General features: G+C 41.5%; 1 protein-coding gene across 3 annotated transcripts in view; it reads right to left on the bottom strand.

Annotated features, from left to right (window-relative positions):
• Nucleotides 1-3556: 3556 nt before the first annotated feature.
• Nucleotides 3557-23920, bottom strand: part of METTL15 (methyltransferase like 15) — a 241667-nt gene continuing 221303 nt past the window's right edge. For 2 of the 3 annotated variants that reach the window (XM_029582352.1, XM_029582353.1), the window contains 2 exons: nt 11501-11588; nt 3560-3761 (listed from right to left, as the gene is read on the bottom strand). In XM_029582352.1, coding sequence (XP_029438212.1) covers nt 11542-11588 — 47 coding nt within the window. In that variant the 3' untranslated portion in view covers nt 3560-3761; nt 11501-11541. Of the gene's footprint in view, nt 3762-11500; nt 11589-23920 lie in introns of all 3 variants that reach the window. The other variant, XM_029582355.1, reaches the window with a different exon arrangement.

The following is a 23920-nucleotide window of genomic DNA, read 5'->3' as shown; positions in this document are numbered from 1 at the left end:
GTCCCTTTGATTGCCCTTAGAAAGGTGGAGTATAAATAAATGAATGAGGTATGGAGGGTCATTCCCCCACCTACCACTATGTGATGAATGAATTACTTAATGTTTCTGTTAGGAATGAATATTGTACCGTATGATTTATATTATATAGGATTCTATATTATATCTGAATTACTAATAATGCATTAAGCTGTCTTGAGCATTATTTAGAAAGGCATGCTAAAAATCCAAATTATTATTATATTGTTATGATAGTGGTACTACACACTAATATTAACATTTTCAGTCTAATTAATATTGCACTTCTATAAAGGAGAGTAGAGTGCATTACTTCTTAACTGCTTACTTACTGTTGTATTTGACAAGTTATTTTAAAGATGGTTTACTTTTTTGTTCTCAAGATTAGAGAGCTTTTTCTTTTATTTTGCAAACGATTCACTAGCAAAGACATACTTAAACCTAAATGCATGCAGAAAGATTTCCGATGGCCCCACTATCCGTGGGAGTGACTAAAGAAGCCATTCATTACAAAGGGTGCATTATTGAAATTTCTGTTACCTTCATTGACGGGCTCCAAATAGTGTAATCATTCTCATTGTCACAGCTCCATCACTGGGGATTCCTGGTTCACTTTGTTTGCTTCAAGTCACGTATCTTATACAAAATAATTCAACATTGCTCGAATCCTCAGTACATTTAATTCTAAAGTTTTATTGATGCTTTGGGAATGATAACAATAATACTTTATAATAGAGAGTGTACACAACACCACACGTAAGGCCTGAATGCTAAATCTCTGGTAAAGCCATAAAAGGCAGTCTCCAATTCTTGGAGATTCAGAGTTTTGGTCAATAAAGTCAATAAAATTTCATAAAGGTGATTTAACAACTGTTTGCTCCTCTCTTTATCATGCTACCCACTTGTGTGTGTTTTTCTAGTTTTATAAATCTGAAATAATACAGTATTTTACAGATCATATATTGTTACATATCAAATGAATGATTGAAAGTCTTTAATTAAACATAAGAGGAAATGGAGGGTTTTTTTTGTTTGTTTTTGTTTGTTTTTTTTAATGGCATAGACCCTTGCTATAATTAGTTTTATTACATGTGTATTTTGTACCATGTTAGCTGGTTGTAATCAATCAGGCTTAAATTAAGTTAAAAGCACAAAATCTACATACCTTGTCATAGAAATATGGAAATCCTGCATTCATATGCAATGAGTTCAACATAATGAATTGAACTCCAAAATTAAAATGCTAGGACAAATCACTGCAGGTGTAAGGATACAGCTTCCTGAGTTTATATAAAAAAGTATGTCCTTGTGGAAGAATAAAAAAGGATTGAACAAGATCGTGCTCTTCCTGCACAGTCACTTTGGCAGCAGTCATGCATCTGTTATTGTACTCGCCAAAGGATTTCACCATACACAATTCTGCAAAAGTGTAAACTGTACTTGGGGAGGGAATAAAAGCATTAAGTGCAAACAAACAGCAACCAAGTGAATTAAAATCAGATTGTCCAAAGGATTTCCATGCCTTTGGAATTAGCTTTGTAGCAGGACTACCTGTCATTTTAGACATTCCTTAAAGGCTCACTTTTTTAGCACTGCCTTTCCAAACTATTTTTTTTATTATTAGGACCATTTCCTTTTGAATGTTGATAAATTACAAATAAGGCTTTTGCAATTATTGGCATGCAAAGCCACTATGGCACATTCCTTCATTTGATTGTTTTATTTCTATTTGGTATAAATTTGATATTTTTTTCATTTAATTTTCATTATTCTTTGTATTTTATTATTGTATATAACTTTATTAATTGTTGTATATGTTTATTATGCCTTGTATTATTTTGTTTTTTGGTGTTGTAAACTGCCATTTTGAGCATTGGAATAGCAGCCTATAAATCAAATGGAAATTAAAAATTGACATTGAAATATAGTGATCTATTCAACTCAAGACTGAGATAACTAGCAGAGGAATGAATTACTACCTTTTTTAAAAAAAAATACAGCTTGCATGTCACTTAAGCGATATATTGTATGCATGGATAAGGGAAAGTAGATTCCTGACTACTTATTCATTTTGCTTCAAAGATAAACTATACAGTGTTACACAGAGTGAAAAAAGTCAGTAAAGTAAGTTCATTATTATCCCAAAGCCTCTTACACGGTACTGGAAGAGAAAGTTATTATGCCAGGAGGAGGAGGTGTACTTAAAAACTTATAGAAAAAAAGTCATTGCTGTAAAAATATGCATTCCAGCAATGGTTGTAATATAGCGATAACTGGTAATTCATTTTACTTAGGATGGGATTATATTCTAGAGAAAGAAATTAATGTATTATTGCTAGTGTCATGGATGGTTAGGCACTTCATACAACAGAACAAGTATTTAGTTTGTTTGTGTATTGTGCAGTCAATATCATTATAAAGCATCATGTTTTTGTATTTTTTGGGGGTTTTTTTTTAAGTACATAGAACCTAAGAATTGCCATACTGGCTCAAAGGATCCATCAAGCCCAGTTCCAACAGTGGCCAAGCCAGATGATCACACATACCTGGCAAGATCCCAAATAACAGAGCGATTCCATGCTGCTGGCATCCAGCGATAAACAGTAGCTTTCCTCAAGTTAATAACTGTATGGACTTTTCCTTCAGGAACTTGTCCAAATGTTTTTTAAACCCAGCTACACTAATTGCCTTTACTACTGTCTCCAGCAATGAATTCCAGAGCTTAATTGTGTGCTGAAAGAAAAAATAATTAGGCTTTTGAATTAACTGTCACCCCCTGTCTCTCATATGCACACACATATATATTTCACCCGTTAGCGAGTTCCCGAACAGAAGAATTTTATACTGTAATGGGAAATTCTATTGCACAGAAAGAAGCCAGATTTTTCCCCTTAACTTTTATGCAAAGCAGGAAAAAGGCAAGTACTATACATAAACAATGGGGCTGGCCCAGAGGCAGGGCCATGTGCTGCTGTGAAGACGACGTGGAGCCGATTCCAAGACCAGAGCCGCGCTCCCTAGGCTGGCTGAGACTGAAAATGCTGTGAAGGCAGCGTTCAAAGTCCCAGGGGGAGGGAAGTTCCAGCCATCACTCAATGGCAACAATTATTGAGCAAATTCAGGCTTCATGATTACACATCCCTAGCTGAGGACTGTTGACATGATCACCATGCTAAGTTGTGGGGGATTAAAGAAGGGGAGGGGGGAAAAAAAAAAAAAAGGTAAAATCCCTGGGTAGTTTTGAATAAAAACTCATAATGCCCTAGCCCCGATTGGTTGCAATTGCTCTGGAAGTTTAAAGGGGCAGCTGGAATGGAGAAAGAAATGAATAAACATATATATAAATATAATGCCTCCCAGGGCAATGTCTGATACCTGTATGTGATCCAAGGAACAATCTCTCGAAGGATCACAAAAAAAAAAAGTCAAGCAGGTGGTACTGTGGACCTGGCACAGACGTAAGGGATGGGTTCATCAAGATGAACAAGCAAAACTCCTCAAAACATTAATTTCCCCTCTGCGACCCCTTTGACTGCACCCCAACTTCTTCCATGGACTGACAGATGCTTCTCTTGAACCTTGAGATAAAAGAGGGTCTCATGCAAAAGTGATCTTCAACAAACTCAACTTTTATTTCTGGGGTTTCCAGCAGTCAGAGATGAATATTATTAAAATTCACTGATGAAATCAGGGTTCACAGGTTCACAGCATTGATTAGCATCAACATCAACAACAAAACATTCTTCCTGCAAAACACAAACAAGGTTTTAGTGCTCACATCCACTCACATGGATTTTTCTCAGATCGATCAACAAACTCTCACTCCCTTTCCAATAGGTGTCTACAAAGACAAGGTGGTCCATAAATCTCCTGGGTTACCAATGGACACCACCCAGAGCCTAGCAATGGTTCACTGGTTTTCCATGCCTGGTGTTGCTAGACTATGTAGACCATCTGCTCTCCGAGGAGCTGCTAGAGCCACTCACTCCAAAAGAAAACAAAGCTAAATACAAGAGATAAAATACTGCTATTACTGGCATCAGTAGCATGGGATCTTCTTAGTGTTTGGTACTTGCCAGGTACTTGTAGCCTGGATTCGGCCACTGTTGGAAACAGGATGCTGGGCTTGATGGACTCTTGGTTTGACCCTGAATGGCAATTTCTTATGTTTTCACTGCTGTAACCACCACCTTATATTAACTCAGACAGCACTCCTTCTAGAAGATTTACCTTAAAGGAACGGCGTGAGGGAAATCCTTTAATAAGGTTAAGTGACATCTCCTGAAAGCTTCTTCCAAGAACAAATCTCTAGTGACCAGAATCTGATTGTAGGGCTCCCATCACATATATATTGTGTGTTTTTGAGTCCACAATTTTCAAGACTTTCAAAATATTAAATACTAAAACTCACTGCTTCAACAAATGCATCAGAAGTAATTTAAGGAAATATTTATTTCAGAAATGGTGGTGGATGCTTGAGACACACCCTTTCCTTTGTGGTGGTGGAGATGAGGACCATATCAGAATTCAAGAAAACATGGGACAAATAGAGAGGATCTCTGAGGGCAAGAAGAGGATGGGCAGATTAGATGATCTTTATCTGATGTCATGGTCTAGGCTCCTATCAGAAGAGCAGGTGTTCTCCCTGAACCAGGAGACCAGGGTTCAAATTGTGTTTCCTCCCCTGAAGCAGCTTGAGCAAATCACCTGATCTGCTGCTGCCTCAGGTAACCATTAGACCGTAAGCTCTTTGTACTCATTGTAACGCACTCAGATTAAGGGTGCTGTATGAATATTGAAATAAAAGCAAATGAGAAAGTGGAGAAACCGTGGTGACAAATGTAAAAGGTCCAGTTCATTATTATTTATTAGCATGGCCATTATGGTGTTTACATAGGTAACAGAGATAAATATTATATCCAAAATAACCTATTTTAAGACATCTTAAGAGATAAGATAAATGGTAGTACCTAGGGTGAGGTGTTCATTGTGTGCTAAAGTTGTTATTGCACTTTAGTGCATATGACCCCTGCTTTTCCCCACCTGTGACCTTGCAAAAAAAAAAAAAGCAACATCGCCACCACCACTACCACTCTGGTATTTTAATAGGATTTTTCCTGAATGCTACAGATTGGCATAAACTGGAAATGGTGAAACGGGAAGAGACTCCTCCTCAAACAATTTCTATAGAGTGCTATCTTTGTCAGGTTTGTCCTATTGCAGTACGTCAGGGACCCTTTCATTCATTTCAGTGTCCCAGTACAGAAAACGGCACACTGAACAACTTGGGATCAAACATGACCAGCGGGAAGTCTGCAGACAACACAAAAGGGAACCGTGGCAATATACCGAGATTAAATCTCTTTATTTTTCAGTTTGTAGTTAGATGGAAAAATATGAGAGACGGGAATAATTGCTAAGCATTTCCGCTTCTGGGACTGTGTGCGTAGATTAAAAGCTAGTAAGAAACTCTCACATAACATATTTGCTGTCAGGGCTCATTCCCCTGAGTGCCTAATCATGAGCCAGTCACTTCAAGGTTCGGTTTTATGCCAGTGATAACCTCATCTAAAGTCTCGGCGTTTAATTTTTTTTTTCCCAGCACTTATAACTTTTTAATAAAGCACTGCTACGAGTCTTGCAGTGCCTCTGTTTTTCTCCTGCAAAGGGGTGAGTCAGATTTGTTCCTTCGTGACAGCCCTTCAGGTTTTTCAATCACTGAAACAACTTCATTTACCGCAGTGTTTTCTTGATCTTTTCTTAGACCCCTTCAAAATGTATCTCAGCTCAATTCTGAGAAAATCACATTTCTTTGATTCAATGAATTACAGGTTACATGAAGCCCCCTTTTGGTATCTGGGTTCTATCGTAATTAATATTATTATGATTTTAAAAGGTGCCATAACAAATGTTCAAATGGCATAGATCAAACTTTGATATTGACCCTAAAGGTCCTACCCATGCAACTACAAATTCAATATAAAGAAAGATGGTTTTAATAAAGCCTTTTATGACAGAACACCATACATCAACTGCAGAAATCGTGCTGAGCATTAGCCTAAGATACTGAATTACTTATGCGGTAAAAATTACATGTATGAAAAAATGAGTGTAAGACATTTTGACCGAAATGTATGATTAGGTTGCATCCTTGACAACTGGTGCTGCTGCTAACATGTTTCAAACTTCTGCAAATTCAACCTTTTGTCTGCATGTGTTACCATGCATTCAATATAGATGCATATCCATTTTTCTGAAATGGATTACAAAAATGTAGTTTCTTGCCAACAGATCTCTTAGGCTAAAAAATGTTAACTTATTTAAATACCATTAAGAAATGTCATTTTGAGAAGTCTATTCCTATGTAGAACTATATCAACTGAAATCTTTGTCAATGTGTCAATTGCTAGATTACTGACCCTAATTTGAAACATAGAAATGTGACAGCAGATAAGGACAATATGGTCCATCTACAGAACTGCTCAGTGTTCCAATTCCTACCACACTCAGAGATGCCTTGTGCTTGTCCCATGATTTCTTCAATTCAGATACAGTCCTTGACTCCACCTCCTCTATCGGGAGGCTGTTCCATGCATACATGACCCTTTCTGTTAAGAAATATTTCTTTATTACTTCTGAGTCTACCCCTTTTCACCCTCATCCCATGACACCCTCATTCTAGAGCCTGCTTTCCATTGAAAGAGTCCCATCTCCCGTGCACTAATATCTTGGATTTATTTACATATCTATCATTTCTCCTCTCTCTTGCTTTTCCTTGAGGGGATATATGTTTAGATCTTTGTCAGTCCCCATATGCTTTACATTAACCATTTTAGTAGCCACCCTTGACTGACTCCAACTGGTTTATATCCTTTTTGCAGGTTTGTACACAGTATTCCAAATCAGGTTTCATGATGGAGTTATAGAGGGGCACCGAAGCATCTTTCTGACCTTTGCTGTCACTTTATTTCCCTGTTTGGCCGCCTTGAAATTATCAGATATGATCACCCCCAGATCCCGCTTTTGATACTGAAGTACCGAACATTAAAGCAGAATTTACCCTGTTCGCAGCCTCTTTGCCATTTATCATCTGCCTTGGTTTTACCTTCATCTCTTCAAAAGGACTTGGTCCTAGTTAGCAAATTATCTGCTTTTAACGTAGTCATTGCTGCAGGACTACAAATTGTTCTGAAACAAATGAAACCTTCCTCTTCTAGGGTTGGTCCTCTTCCTTCTAAGTTCATCAGGAACCACAATCTGGGTCTACTTCTTTTTTTAGCTGATTGTAAATTCTAGTATGGAGCTCTGAGTCTTACCTCAAGAATTAAAAACTGCGATAATTAGGTCTATCCTTAAGTAGAAGCACCTGGATCCAGACTTCCTGAGAATTATCAACCGATCTCTAATCTGCCTACATTGTCCAAGATCATTGAGAAGATACTGCACTCTGAATTACCTAATTTTTTGGACATGACTTTTGTGTTGCATCCTAAACAATTAGAGGTAGATCTTTAAAAAGTACGCACGCACGTACTTTTGGTCGTGCAACAGGCGCAAACAAAAGTACGCCGGATTTTATAAAATTCGGGGTCGGCGTGCACAAGGCTGCGCAAAATCGGCAGCCTGCGCACGCCGAGCCATGCAGCCTGCCTCCGTTCCCTCCGAGGCCCCTCCGAAATCGGAGGGACCTCGGAGGGAACTTTCCTTCCGCATCCCCCCACCTTCCCCTCCCTTCCCCTATCTAACCCACCCCCCAGCTGTATCTAAATCCCCCCCTACCTTTGCCATACAAGTTACGCCTGCTTGAGGCAGGCGTAACTTGTGCACGCCGCCTCGGCATCCCCCGGCACAGGCCGCAGTGCCAGGGGACTCGGGACCGCCCTCTCGGCCCGCCCCCAAACCATCACCACGCACCCAGACCCGCCTCGGACCGCCCCCTGACCCGGACACGCCCCCAGACACACCCCGATCGGGAAACATGCCCCCGGACATGCCCCCTCCCGCCCCTTTTACGAAGCCCCGGGACTTATGCGCGTCCCGGGGTTTTGCGCGCGCCGGCGGATGCAAAATAGGCTCAGCGGCATGCCAATGCCCTGCGCGCATAAATCCGGGAGGATTTATGCGCGCAGGGCTTTTAAGATCTACCCCTTAGGTTACAGGACAGGCCACAGTACTGAAACAGCTCTCACAGCTTTAACTAATGAGCTAGCCTACAACTGGATAAGGGAAAAATAGTTTTAAGGTTTGTCTAGACATGAGCTCCACATTTGATATTGTTGATCACCATTTACTGCTTTACCACTTTCATGACATTGGTATTCAAGGTCAATCTCTCAATTGATTTAAATCTTTCTTGACTTGCAGATCATATTCTTTAACTTGGAACTCATTGTGCTCTATTGACAGTTTTCCATATTTTTCTAGTACCTTTGGCCACATTGATTCAAAGTCTTGGTTTCTCTGGGTATTTCTATGCTAATGACATTCAGATTTTAGCTAGCTGTGATCATGAGTCCACTATTTCTCTTAGCAAATTCAACAATTGTTTAAATGACATGGCCAACTGGCTAATTTCTTCAAAACTTAAAGTCAATCCAGACAGATCTGAAGCTTTGAAGTTCTCTAGAAGACAAAATTCAATACAGTTTCCATCCGCCATTATGTTTGGTAATGCTATCAAATGGGCCGATACAGAAAACTTTGCGGGAGAGTGGGCGAGCGCCTGCTCTCCTGGCATGCGCCCAGGCCACTCTCCTGGGCGCACGATCCAGTAAATAAATTTATGTAAATGAGGGCCCATGGTAAAAGGAGAGGCTAGGGATACTAGCGCGTCCCTAGCACCTCCTTATTGGCAGAAGTGGCGGCTATCAGCGTGTTTGACAGCTGACGCTTAATTTTACTGGCGTCGGTTGTCAAGCCCGCTGACAGCCACAGGTTCGGAAAATGGACGCCGGCAAAATTGAGCATCCGTCTTCCAACCCGCGGGCAGATTACATTTTTTTTTTTTATTTTAAATTTTTTTTTTAACTTTTGGGGCCTCTGTCTTAATATCACTAGGATATTACGTCAGAGGGTGTACAGAAAAGCATTTTTTTCTGCTTTTCTGTACACTTTCCCGGTGCCGGCCGAAATTAAAATGTGCGGCATCGGTGCACATTTTGCTTTCTGTATCACACGGGAATGACTGATAGGCCCATCAACATGCATTTGCATGTTGCGGGCGCTATTACTTTCAGGAGGGTTGGCCGCGCATTTTCCACGCGCTATTACCCCTTACTGTATAAGGGGTAAAAATAGCACGTCGAAAACACGCGGCCAAATGAGAGCTAACAGTGCGCTCCACTGGAGCGCACTTTACTGTATCTGCCCGAAAGTTAGAAATGTTATTACTATTTTGAGTGTTCACATTGACTCAGCTCCTTCTTGCTCTAATCATATTTCACATTTATTACAGAGTTCTTTTTTCTTTTTGCATTTCATTCATCATCTTAAGCCTTTCTTTGATGCATCAGATCTTAGTATCTTAACTCATCGTCTCATTTTATCATGACTGGATTACTGTAATATCCTTTTTCATGGTTTGACATCAGTTCAGGTAAGGAGACTACAAAGTACAGAATACTGCAGCCAAACTAATTTTTGGGAAAAAAAGAAATATGATCACATAACCCCTTTACTATATGAACTACATTCGTTTCCAGTATCACTTAGAATACAATTTAAAATAGGATCCCTAACCTTGAAGGCTCTGTGCAGTTCTAGGCTGATCATTCTTTACAAATCAAGTCATTTATTGAGCTCCTTTCAGCAAGAATTGCTATTACCTTCTCAGACAGAAATTAGGTTATAGAGTACTAGAAATGTCAGCTTTTCTTATCTTATTGCGATGAATTATTGTATGGAATTGTGATTATGTTTGATTTTTCTTTTTTATTGTATCTTTTTAATTTTTTAATCGATTTTATTCTGTTTTAGTTTAATGTATATTTAGTTATTATCCTATTTTACTCATTCTGTTAATGTATTTATGTTCTGCATTTGGAACATGTTTTTTTAATTGCATTTTTGCTTTATTGTACATCACTTAGGTTACAACTATAAGATAGGTGATCAATCAAGTGTGTTTAAATAAATAAGTCAATTGTTTCATGCTAAGAAAAATGTCATCACCTATCTTTTGGATTTTTGCAGCTGAAATGTATGATTCTGAATTTTTTAGCAATAAATCTTAGCTGCCAGACTATAGACTATTCCTCAAGCTTTGCTAGATCCGTACTTATGTTTTCCATACTTTCCGGGCAGATTTTGGTATCATTGCCAAAAAGACAAACCGTTTGCCTGACATCTGCTGCTGTTGTCCACCATTCCAGCCTTGTCTCAGTGAATCCCCACAGCCGGACGATAAGCCCCACCCACAGTCATCACTAGCGGCGATGGGCTTTAATTCCGGAGTATTCAAGTGCTGTCCCTGGGCCCATTCCCGTCCCATTTGTCCCAGAACCCGCCCTCTTGTAGTGAAAAAATTACCTCCCCCACCCCATGGACCTCTTCCATCCCCCCCCCCCCCACCTACAACTCTCCACCCATTCCCTAGATATCCCAAGTGATGAAGTACAGCCCAGAGCATCACCAAGTTCTGGGCCCTGAGCTGCCATTTTTAAAATGGCACCATTTGGCCGCATACAGACTTTTGCCCCACCACATAAAACGGCTTGCAAATTTTGAAACAAACCACATCAATTACCATAATGTTGCCTAGCAATGTGCATTAAGATCATCTCATTTTAATACATACGTTGCGCTGGGGAATGAGAACCTGCGATATTTATAAAGCCCGTGTTATAGTCACACTTAAGACATTTACCTCATGGCGAAGCCCTAATGCAGCTCAGGGAATGACCCCTTAAGTTTTTACCTGAGGTAACAAAGGGTGAAGAGACTTGGCAAAGGTCACACAAAGTGCCAGCAGGATTTGAACCCTGGCTTTCCCTTATTCTCAGCCTGCTCTAACCTCTAAGGCTTCTCCTCTGCTTTAGCTTAACGCCTGTCCAGCTTCAAAACGTTAGGGAAGATCCAGAATCAATTAAACTGTCAAACTTTTTTTTTTTCTTTTTTTTCAAGAAAGTGATCTTCCTATTTCTAGAGATGGTTATCATCATCATCATCATTATTATTACTACTACATCTTAGTTGTTTTTAGCAACATGACTCTCTGGCAGACAGCAGCACAGACCCTGAAAGTTATTCTTAATAGGGTTCTAGGGTCAGGATATGAGTAAGCTGGAAATAAAGGTACCTTTCAGCTTCCCAAATATGAAGGGATGCTGCAATCTCTCTTCTTTTATGTGCTGGATAACTCCTTTACTGTCTCCATTCTGGCTTTGGCTACTGGCAGAGCAAATTACTGCTCTGAGTCATTCTCGCTACAAAATTTCTCTCTGGGCACTTGTTAATTAATCTTTTTTTTTTTTTCAAACATACGCACTTTTTCGCTTCCACTGTTTCTTTTTCTCTCTTTTCTCATCTTTATTCATTATAACTAATAGTTCCATTGTGGTTCTTCCTCAAAGCATCTTAAAAAAAAAGAAGAGAAATGATTGAGGAGATCAGTAAAATATCACAGTAAAGCATTTTGTAGCATATGCAATAGTTCATTACATTTCAATCCCCTGTTAGTCTAAGACCCGCATGGTCATTTGATCAAGCGTCATATCTTCTAAAGTTTCCTTTTTTCAATTTCCCATACTTTTCTTACTTAAGCAGATAAATGCAGCTCACAGCAGATAAATAAAAGAAAAACATACAAGATCATCTGTTTGGTCTGAATTGACTTTACTACATCTTTTAATATTTCCTTTCTTGACAAATATATGCAAATAATGTTCTTTACCAAATCCATAGCAACATAGTAAACAACATAACCAGTTGGTCCATCTGGTCTGCCCAGTTATTGTCCTCTCTGGTTAGATGCGCATAGAAATTCCTATACCTGTTCCCCTACACATCTTTTACCAACCACTCAACCTTCTTTATCGGTCCTAAACAAATTTAAATTTAATTTCAGTACTGGCATCCACTACACCTGCTGCTAGACAATTTCAGGGCTTGTCTTCCCCATTGTTTTTTTTTTTGTTTTTTTTTACAAAACCCATACTTAATCCAACACTGCGTCTTAATATCAAATTATGTAACAATCAACACAGCCACCAAAACTAGTGAGGCTGTTGCCAAAATACCTGGCCACCAGTGCTATTTTTGTAGGTGTTATAGCCTGGCAGCTAAGATTTAATGCTAAAAAGATGCAGGGTCATGCATTCAGGTTGCAAGGAAGCAGTGCAGTATAGGCATGAAGCTCTTCTGTGCACAAACCAGGAGTGGGATCTGTTGGTGATATCTGATGATCTCAAGGTTGCAAACTGGTGGATAAGGCGATGACAAAAGCCAGAAGGATGCTTGCGTGCACAAGATGACAAATAGCCAGTAGTAAAAAAGGAGGTGATATTTCTTCTGTACAAGTTGCTTTTTCCCTGCAACCTTCAAACTTAAGCTGCCTCCTCAATTAAGTAGCCCTCTGCCTTCCCCCTCCCTAACCTTCTAATCTCATTACCCCAGTAGCCTTATTCTTTATCCTCCTTTCCAATCTCTCCTTAAACTCTCTAATCTTGCTATTATCTCATTCATGTAATTGCCCTACAAATCTTATATATTGTACATATTGTAAATAATTGTCATATATTGTAAACAAGTGTTAGCATTCTATTTATGTTAACATACCTTTTCGGTATCTGACTGCTACTCTAGCCCTTTAGCTCCCTTTATGTTACATGTAATTTCTAATATTCTAAAGTTAATGGTTACTCCTGTTCAACGTAAACCGATGTGATAGTCCCATGAATGTCGGCATAGAAAAGTTTTAAATAAAGTATTTGGCGAGACCTCATTTGGAATACTCTGCACAATTCTGGAATCCGCACCTTCAAAAGGATATAAACCAGATGGAGTTGGTCCAGAAGACAGGTACTATAATGGTTAACAATCTTCATCATCAAGCTCAAAAGGCATGGGAGTGACCTGCAGGGAGTGGCAGTTACAACCCAGATTACCAAGGCAGACAGACTGGATGGACCCATTTTGGACTTTATAAGCTGTCATTTACTAAGTTAAAATCTAAACATGTATACCTCAAAGGAAAGGAGGGAAAGGAAGATAAAGACATGTAAAAACCTCCAAGGTATTGATACACAGAAGACAGGCCTCTTTCAATGGAAAGCAAGCCCTGGAATGAGGAGTCATAGGATGAAGGTGAAGGAGAATAGATTCAGAAGATATATATATCTTTTTTTTTTTTATAGTGAAGATGATGGACACATGGAACAGCCTCCCTGTGGAGCTAGTGGAGTCACAGAAACATAGAAATAACAGCAGACAAGGACCAAATGGTCCATCTAGTCTGCCCAGCAAGATTATGGTAGCATCTGTTGACCCTTACAAGTCTCCCTCATAATTATCAGTTTCCCAGATCATCAAAGACAGGGCCCTTGTTGGTTGCTGTTTGAATCAAATTCTCCATCACCTCTTGCCATTGAAGCAGAGAGCCATGTTGGATTTGGATCAAAATCTTCAGGCATATTGGTTAAGGGTAGTAATAGCAACATCAGCAAGTTACCCCCATGCTTATTTGTTTCCCAGACTGTAAACCTCGATGTCCTTGTTGGTTTCTGGTTGAGTCTAATTTCTCTTTTCCCTGCCTTTGAAGCTGAGAGCAATTATGGAGTTGCATCAATAGTAGGAAGGCTTATCGGTTAAGGCTAGTAACCGCCACACCAGCAAGTTATCTCCATGCACGCTTTCCTTCATTTCCATCCTCTAGCCTTTAAGGATCCACAGTGTTTATCCCACGCCACTTTGAAATCTTTCACAGTTTTAGTCTTCACCACTTCCTCCCGAAGGGCATTCCAGGCATCCACCACCCTCACCATGAAGAAATATTTCCTGACATTGGTTCTGAGCCTTCCTCCCTGGAGTTTAATTTCATGACCCCTAGTTCTACTGATTTCTGTTCAATGGAAAAGATTTGTTGTTGATTGTGCAACATTAATAGCTGTCAGGTATCTGAAGATCTGTATCATATCTCCCCTGCATCTCCTTTCATCCAGGGTATACATATTTAGGTCCTTCAACCTCTCCTCATAAGTCATTTGATGGAATCCACTCACCCTTTTGGTCACCATTCTCTGGACCGCCTCCATCCTGACTCTGTCCCTTTTGAGATACGGTCTCCAGAACTGAACACAGTACTCCAGGTGAACCCTCACCAAGGACCTATAAAAGGAGATTATCACCTCCCGTACTGTAATTCTTCTATGCAGCCCTGGTGAGGCCTCACCAAGGACCAATACAAGGGGATTATCACCTCCTTCTTCTTACTGGTAATTCTTATCTCTATGCAGCCCAGCATTCTTCTGGCTTTTGCTATTGCCTTGTCACATTACTTCACCATCTTCAGATCGGTAGACACTATCACCCCAAGGTCCCTCTCATGCTCTGTGCACATCAGCCCTTCATTCCTCTCCCCCCCCCATCCCCAAATCACATATAGCTCTTTTGGATTACAACACCCCAGATGCATGACTCTGCACATCTTGTCATTGAATCCCAGCTGCCATGTCTTCAACCACTGTTCAAGCTTCTCATTCTCTGTACTCCTTCCAGTGTTGTCCACTCTGCTGCAGCTCTTAGTATCATCTGCAAATAGACAAACTTCACATATCCCTTCTGCAATGTCGCTCACAAACATATTTAACAGAACCAGTCACAACACTGATCCTTGTGGCACTCCGCTTTGCACCGTTCTCCCTTCAGAGAAGGTTCCATTTACCATTACACATTGTCTTCTATCTGTCAACCAGTTTGTGATCCATGCCACCACCTTGGCGCTCCCTCCCAAGCTTCTCATTTTAGTCACAAGCCTCCTATGTGGAACCATATCAAAAGCATTGCTGAAATCCAAGTAGATGACATTGAGCACTCTTCCTTGATCCAATTCTTTAGTCACCCAATCAAAACAAGTCAATCAAGTTTGTCTGACAAGACCTTCCCCTAGTGAATCCATGTTACTTCGGGTCCAGCAATCCTCCCAACTGTAGATTGCTCACTAACCTTTCCTTCAGAAGAGTCTCCATTAATTTTTCCACCACCAAGGTGAGCCTAACCGGCCTGTAGTTTCCAGCTTCCTCTCTGCTATCACTCCTATGGAGTAGGACCACCACTGTTCTTCTCCAATCACTTGGCACCACTCCCGTTTTCAGGGATCTATTGAACAGTTCATGCAGTGGACCTGCCAGCCCATCTCTGAGCTCCCTCAGTATCCTGAGATGAACCTCGTCTGGCCCCATGAACTTTTCAACTTACAGTTTTCCTAGCTCTTCCCATACATTCTCTTCTGTAAAAGGAGGTGTCTAGCTCATTCCCTTCTACAGTCTTGTCAACAGCATCGGTCCTTCTCCAGGGTTTCTTTAGTGAACATAGAACTGAAGAATTTAATATTTCTGCCATTGCTCCTCTTCACCTTTCAATTTCACTATAGCACTTCAGGCCTTCCTTATTTCTCTCATATATCTGAAAAATATTGTGTCACCTATCTCCTGGGCAATCTTTTTTTCTTCCACTTGATTTTCTGATTTCCTTCATCGTCTCCCTCATTTCTATCAGGTACCAGTCAGGAACAGCATCAGCACTCTTAAAATATAGGACAAGCAGAGAGGATCTCAGAAGGAAAAGGAAGGTACTATATAGTTAGATGGATAACTTTATTCGGGTATATTCAGTGGGACATTTATCCCACTAAATATCCAAGATGACTTCTCCAGCTAACTTTAGCCATATAGGTTAGCCATTTTAGTTTTCTTCTTTAGTTTTTTGTTTTTTTAATATTGACCCCAAAATAACTACGAAACATTCAACAAGCAACACGCAATTATTTTGATGACTTTTTTTTTTTAATGAATTTTATCTAAGAAATGGAAGACTACTCAAACTTAAATCATAAGCTTCTTAAATTACCATATCTGAAAAAAGCCACTGATGTCTGCCATGACCACTCTCCCTGAGCCAGCAATGCCCATGTTACGCTTTTCCATCATAGATGAATAACCAAAGAATGGTAACTGTATAATGTGCATCCTACCAGTATTCACCTCTGGGCGCATGTTGCCAGCTCCTAGAGGCTTGCCTGTTGCTTGATATCAACTGAAGAGTTACATTTATTTTTACACTTTCTCCCTTTAATAACTTACTCATTCCACAGCTGGGAATGAAATGCCCTGTTCCTTACAGCCCAAACCTTACAGACTAGAGTGAAGAAGCAGCTTCATAACTTTAAAATCCTCCTAAAACAAAGTAAGAAAAGTAACAGGATCTGGTATCATTTTCAATTACAATTGTTAAATAAACATTCACTTCACCTTTAATACATTAATGTACCTTAATTAAATACCAGCTCATTTTTAAACACATTTCTGTGGTTTAAGAATATAAACACAAAATATATTTTCACATATAGTAATCCCAATTAGCATATAATTACATGAGCAATAAATGTGTAATTTGATTTTTTTTATAGCTTGCCTGATACAGAATGTATAAACATCTAACAGATATACTGTAGATGGCAATTCAGTTATTTATTGCACAGTATACTGGGATTCTGTTTTAAGCTGTTTTTGCCTTTAGCACTCAATGGGCCAAATTTTAGTAGGGACGCACGGGTGTAGATTTGTGCACACAACCCGGTGTGCACAAATCTATGCCCAATTTCATAACATGTGTGCACAGCCGTGCGCATGTTATAAAATCCAGGGTCGGTGCGCATAAGGGGGTGCACACTTGTGCACCTTGCGCACGCTGAGCCCTAGGGGAGCCCCGATGGCTTTCCCTGTTCTCTCCAAGGCCGCTCCAAAATCGGAGCAGCCTCGGAGGGAATGTTCCTTCTGCCCCCCCCCCCCCCACCTTCCCCTCCCTTCCCCTACCTAACCCGCCCCCCCAGCCCTATCTAAACCCCTCCCTCACCTTTGTTAAATAAGTTGTGCCTGCCTCCGGGCAGGCGTAGGTTGCACGTGCCGGCCGAGTGCCGGTGCGCGATCCCCAGGGCACGGTCCGCCCCCGCCCTGCCCACTCTCCGCCCCTTTTTTTCAAGCCCCCAGGACATACGCACATCCCGGGGCTTGCGCGCATCGCCAGACCTATGCAAAATGGGCTCGGCACACGCAGGAGCGGGTTTTCGGGATTACGCGTGTAATTTATGTGCATAACCCTTTGAAAATCTGCCCCTATGGGTCTTATAGTTAAAAAGGACATTGTCCTATTCTCTGCCTATGGAAAAAGTCTTTACTGACTAAGGCCCTATAACTTAGCTACCTGGGGTCCCTGAATCCTGCACAGTATCTATTAGTCGAGATTAGTGCACTTTGGCTCTTCTTGGGAGGGTGATTATTAATGGAGTTTTGTACTGTGCCTTAGTAAGTGCTACATAATTTAGAAAGGGATTGGAAAACTGTGCATAGCTCTTTTGAGTCTCCCTTACAAGAAGAAGATAATTTTTGTACACAAGCTCTGCTGGAATATAGTCAGGATATCAGGACACGTTTGGATGAAGGCAGGTTTCAGACTTTCGCCATACTGTGATGATGTGGCTGGGAAACAGCCTAACACGAAGCGTCCCTGTCACCACGGATTATATCCCTGCAGAAACGGCAAACCTTGTGCTGCCATGCGGGCTGCCTATGCAGCGGTAAACCTGTGGGGGCGGGGACAGTGGGGGAGGGGAACTGGTGTCTAACATATCCCAGTGAAAAACTGGCACTCTGCCCTATCAACGAGCAGAATGCCATTCTAACATATTGGCATGGTTTAGACAGCCAAGAGGCCAAGTGTGAGCATCAAGTCTGTTTATCAAGAACTTCAAGCTGGGAGCGTTGAAACAGCTGTCAGTAAATTCTGAGCTTCTCTGCTGCCGTTAAGAGACTATTTCTGTTTTAACTAAGAAGTAGATTTTCTTAAAATATGCTCTACTTTCAGCAATCATTTAAATGAATGCTGACTTTCGTGAAGAGGGCACCCAGATGAATCCATAAATATTGCATATATAACCCTAAATCTTGAGCGACCATATTATCCTTAATAAACAAACTCTATAGAAAGCTCATTCTTTACCACCAGAATTCCTTTGGAAATATTTTTTTTTTCTTGGGCATGCAGTGCAATCCATCTCTCAGTTCCAGTCATGTTTTATTATGCATTAGGCAGCACTGCCAGAAACCAAACGGATTCCTGGCTTGTTGCACCAACGGTCTCTGGAAAGAGCAGCAAAAAAGGGGAATTGTTTTCCAGTGTCCTTGTTGGCAGAAAGACACAACTTGACTTGCTGTAGGGGTTTTTGGCATAGCATAGACCAATATGAATACAGATACTCTCCACTGTACTTCATTTCCTTCTTGTAGGTCCACCAGTATCAAAGTTATTTAGTCAATTTAATAACCACTAATCCAAAGTGAATGCAGATTACAAACATTTTAAAAAATTACAGCAATATTAAGAAAAGTAGTTTTATAACAGCTCGAATAAAAAAAAAAGTCAACAATTACATGACAATTACATGTAAAAATTACATTAACTTTCAAAGCAAACTCATGCACATATGTTTGCGTTGAAAATTATACAATCAAACCTACCCACACACATTTACATCTGTTGGTATATATGCAGAAATTATTTGTGAAACTTTACCTGCATAGCATTGAAAATCCAAAAGTTATGTACAAACTCATCCCCAACTGCACTTCTAGGCACGCCCTTGCACGGCTGGGGTAAACCTACGTGTACACAGACCACATACGCAGACGTTTACCCACATATCGAGCAGAAATCTAACTGGTCATTTCTATGGGTAAAGCACTGTTTTACCTAGGGAAATGACTTTGAAAATTACTCCCAGAAGGGGCAATTTTCAAAGCCTTTTACACGCATAAAACCAGGCTTTTTGTGCCGTTTTACAATTGAGACAGGCCGAGTGCATGTAAAAGCACACACTTGTAACCCAGTTCCCTGCGTACTTTTACGTGCACGGAGGAGAAGCGTTCTGGGCAGCAAAGTTGGCCCTTACGTACAGATTCTTCCATTTAACAAACTACAAGGGTAATTTTAAAACACCTCCATGTGGCCTCATATAGGCGTGCATATGGCCATGCGGAGATCAACTACAGTATTTTATAACCTGTGCATATCTGGTACATGCAGATTATAAAATACGTGTATGTTTACCCCCAACATACCCACAGGTGTTTGGTTACATGCAAATATCAGCAAGGCATTGAAAGCATTTTATAAACATATGCGCATATATTTTAGGCACAAAAATAATTATAACTTGCTTGCATAAAATCCTTATTTGTATGCAGAAGTAGTTATATTTTAAGACGCCCGTGTAATTGAAATCACCAGTTTGTAGATACTTCCACCAGTTCACCCAGTCTTCCTCCAGGTCATCGAAATCCTCCTATGCACTCTGAATTCCCCCCCATTTCTCACCCAACAACCGCAGACAACAAATGAGTCTTATATCAAGTGCGCTAGCTAATTATCAGGTGTAAAACTGCACAAATAAATTGCCAAATATACACTTAGGGGCGGACTTTAAAAGGCCGGCGCGTGTAAATCCAGAAGGATTTACGCACGCCGGCGCACCTATTTTGCATAGGCCACCGGCGTGCGTAAGTCCCGGGGCTTTGGAAAAGGGGCGGGGGGCGTGTCGGGGGCGTTCCCGAAACGACGCGGCATTTCGGGGGCGTGCCGCAGCATTTTGGGGGTGGGCCCGGGGGCATGGCACCAGCCTGGGGGCGTGGTCGAGGCCTCCGGACCAGCCCCCAGGACTGGAGCATGGAGTGGGGCTGCTGGCCGGCAGGCGTAACTTTGCTGACAAAGGTAGGGGGGGTTTTAGATAGGGGAAGGGAGGGGAAGGTGGGCGAGGGAACAGGCAGTGCGAGCTGGGCTCGGCACGCTCAGGTTGCACAATGTGCACCCTCTTGTGTGCGCCGACCCCCGGATTTTATAAGATACGCGCGTATCTTATAAAATCCAGCGTACTTTTTTAAGATCTACCCCTAAGAGAATAGCAACTTAGGCATGTACCTCTTGGCATGTATGTGCACGCAAAACCAAAAGCATGTATATTCTTTGATGTATCCAAGATAGCGTATACACGAGTGCAAGTTACTTATGTGCCTATATGCTAATTTTACACAGAGTTAAGTTATGCCTTACGAAGAGGAGGTGAAACTTTCCATGAGTGAATGTGTGCACCTACTTCGTCAATTAGCTGAGTGCTTTCAGTGTAAACTTAGGTGCGCAAGTTTGCATTGTAAATTCTCAGTATTGTCAGCGTGTATGGTGTATGTCAAGACCTTACCACTACACATGCTGTTTGAAAATTAACATTCCCAAGACTAATTATGACAAAAGAATAGATAAACCACTCAATATAAAAAGAACAGAAATGATATTCTATTAAATGCCAATAAAGCGTGCCCTGCTATTGGTTCACATAGCACTTCACTTATCTCTCACTTTTCTAAAATGAACTTGAGATCCATTGTTGTTACAGTACCGAGCTACTATTTATTTATTTTAAAATGTTATATACCATCGTTCCAAATCAAGATCACAACGGTTTACAAAGTAACATTCACAATATTTAAAACAAATGTGATATATATCAGATGCAGTATTCTAGTTCAAGCACTTGCTCCAGAGAAGGTATCTAACAGCTAATGTATAATAGTAGTACATTGTAAACTAATGCATGATAATCAGTAGATTACATTATCTGGAATCCTCTATGCTGAGGATGCAAATTAAACCCCCCCCTAGACCTGCTAAACTCTGTGTATCCTAGGAAAAACCACTCTGCCTCTAGGTTCCCCCTCCCCATCAATGCTGTAACCTAATTGATTAATGATTTATTGCTTTTTTTTTCTGGAAACTTTTAATGCAGTTTGAGCAGAACCATCCCTCCAGAGGGGGCTGCAGCTACGCTTCTGAAACACTGAATGGCAGACTACACGAGGCTCCTGGATAAAAGGTGCAATCTGAGATATACCAGCTCAGGAGCTGTAGTGCATCTTTGTTTTTTTTAGACTTACAAACCGCGTGTTGTGGTACGTTACAGGCCAACTGATATCTTTCCAGTGGCATTCTATGGGAGAAGCTGCGAAACAGAGAGTCCTTTACAGAACATTTCTAAGTCAAAATGCTTGTGTCATTTTACCATCTTTTGTTCAATACGTGGACACAATGATACAATCCTCTAGAGATAAATTAGAATATATGTAGGCATTATGAGTAATTGTGATGTGAAGAAGATGGGAAATCAGCTACATGAAGGCAGAAAAAGACCATATGGCCTATCTAGACTGACGGTCTTTACAATCTCTACCACTGCCTCAGAGATCGCCGGTGCTTGCCCCATGCTTTTTCAAATTCAGATATTGTTCTTGTCTCCATCACCTCAAATGGGAAGGTGTTCCTTGCATCCACTACCCTCTCTGTACAGAAATATTTTCTTAGATTGCTCCTGAGCCTACCCTCTTATTCCATGACCCCTCATTCCAGAGTCTCTTTTCTATTGAAAGAGCCTCGCCCCCTGAGTAAAGAGATATTGAAATGTCTCTATGATACCTCCCCTAGCCTACCTTTCCTCTAGTGTACATATGGTTAGATCTTTAAGTCTGTCCCCCATAAGCTTTACAACAAAGGCCAGTGACCATTTTAGCAGCTGCTTTCTGGACCAATTCCACCCGATTTGTATCCTTTTGAAGTTGCAGTCTCCAGAATTTTACACAGTCTCATCAGGGACTTCTACAGGGGCAATATCACCTCATATTTTCTGTCCATTTTCTCTAAAGGAAGGGGGGGGGGAGGAAGGCAAAGCACGGGGATGCATGGCTGGGGCTGGGCAGGGTGTGCGCTGTCTTCTACGGATATGCATACATAGCGCCCGAATTGTCAAAGCGCAAAAACCAGGGGATACACGTGTGGCCGGGTGCATTTTAAAAATGGACCAGCCACACGCGTATCCCCCTGGTACACGCGGAAGTGCCAGCCTGTCTCAAAGGGAGCGGGGCGGGGGCGTGGTCTGGGCAGGGTGGGTCGGGGCAGCGGCCAATGCCATTAGGCCCTGTCCCAGGGAAGTGCACCCAAGCAGCCGGCCGGCGCATGTATCTTACAACTGTTCCAAAGGAGCAAGTAAGTTATAAAACAAACAAAAAAATTCTAAGAGTTAGGTAAGGGTTAGGGGTCGGGGAGGAGAGGAGAGGGGAAAGGAAGGAAGGAAGGGTAGTTAGGTGGATAGGGAAGTTCCCTCCCAGTCCGCTCCTTAGTTGGAGCGAACTGAGAGGGAACTGGGAAAGCCCTACTCCCATTGTTTTGTAAAATCCCTCCCCCCCCCCCCCGCGCACGGACATTAATATCCAACGCGCGTGTGGATGTTAACGTATTTGGATATTAATGTATTTTATAACAGGCGTGCGCTGACTCGCGCACGTTATAAAATAAGCTGCATCCATGTGCGCCCGCCGGGAAAGGCGAACACACGGATGCAAGCGCGCGGATTTTAAAAATCGACCCTAAAGTGAACAAGCCTTGTAGCAACAGAAGCAGTGAGGTGACAGGCATTCACCTCCCTGTCTCTGACCTTTCCCATCCTCTGCCTTGTCCTGCCTTTAAACTGTGCTGGGAGACTGCACAAAACTCAAGGCCCTGTGATTCCTCTTGTCTTGTGATAAGTGGCTTTGATCTGCTTTCTCTAGGTTTTGGGGGCGTGAGAGGAGTTGGGGGGGGGGGGGGGGACGGACCAGAAGTGGTCTGCCACCTGCTATACTCCATTTCTACAGGGAGCTGGAACTGATTTACATCGCCAGCTCTATTCTGTTCCCCTTGTGTCCTGGAATAAAGGAGTCAGAATGCCCTGAGTAACAGACACAAAAAGGGGGTGAATTAGTAACAAGTCTGAAACTTGTGAGCTGTGGTTTTTATCAAGACCAGCATTGGAACCTTGACAATGGGCACTATTGCACATATGTTTCAAACTTGTTCTAATTCAACCCCTTTTGTCACTATTTTGGTCTGCAGCATCTGCTTCAAGTATTCCCCCATCTCTTCCTGTTCCCTGAAGAAGAGGAGGGGAGGGAAAACAGGAGGAAAAAGCCTGGATTAAGGAGCAGAATGGCTGTTGTATCTGATCCAGGCTCACCCTTTTCTCCTCCTCTTCCCTGCGGACTGCCTGAAGGGGAGGGGTTGGAGCAGAACACCCCTGCCGCTCTACCTCTTGACTGAAAAGAAGTGGTAGACTTGCATTCCAGGCCGTTCCCCCATAAATTAAGCCTTGCTCTCTACACACCCAAGAATCCATCACTTTATCTACCTGTTTGAACACCTCAAGTGCCTCTGACACAATGACTCTTAGATTCCACATATTTAGAAGAATCTAAATACATACACCCTGGAGGAAAGGAGGAGCAGAGGTGATATGATACAGACTTTCAGATACTTGAAAGTTTTTAATGATTCAAAGACAATGACAAACCTTTTCCAATGGAAATAAGTCAGCAGAACCAGGGGTCACGATTTGAAGCTCCAGGGAGGAAGACTCAGAACTAATGTCAGGAAGTATTTCTTCACAGAGAGGGTGGTGGATGCCTGGAGTGCCCTTCCGGAGGAAGTGGTGAAGACCAAAACTGTGAAGGATTTCAAAGGGGCGTGGGATAAAAACTGTGGATCCATAAAGTTTAGAGGATGTGAATGAAGTGAAGAGGCATGGGGGTGGCTTGCGGGAATGACAGCTACTACCTGGAGA

Source organism: Rhinatrema bivittatum, chromosome 17 (genome assembly GCF_901001135.1).
Source record: "Rhinatrema bivittatum chromosome 17, aRhiBiv1.1, whole genome shotgun sequence".
Taxonomy (NCBI): domain Eukaryota; kingdom Metazoa; phylum Chordata; class Amphibia; order Gymnophiona; family Rhinatrematidae; genus Rhinatrema; species Rhinatrema bivittatum.
The sequence above is the reverse complement of the archived record's forward strand: the minus strand, read 5'-3'. Positions and strand labels throughout refer to the sequence as shown.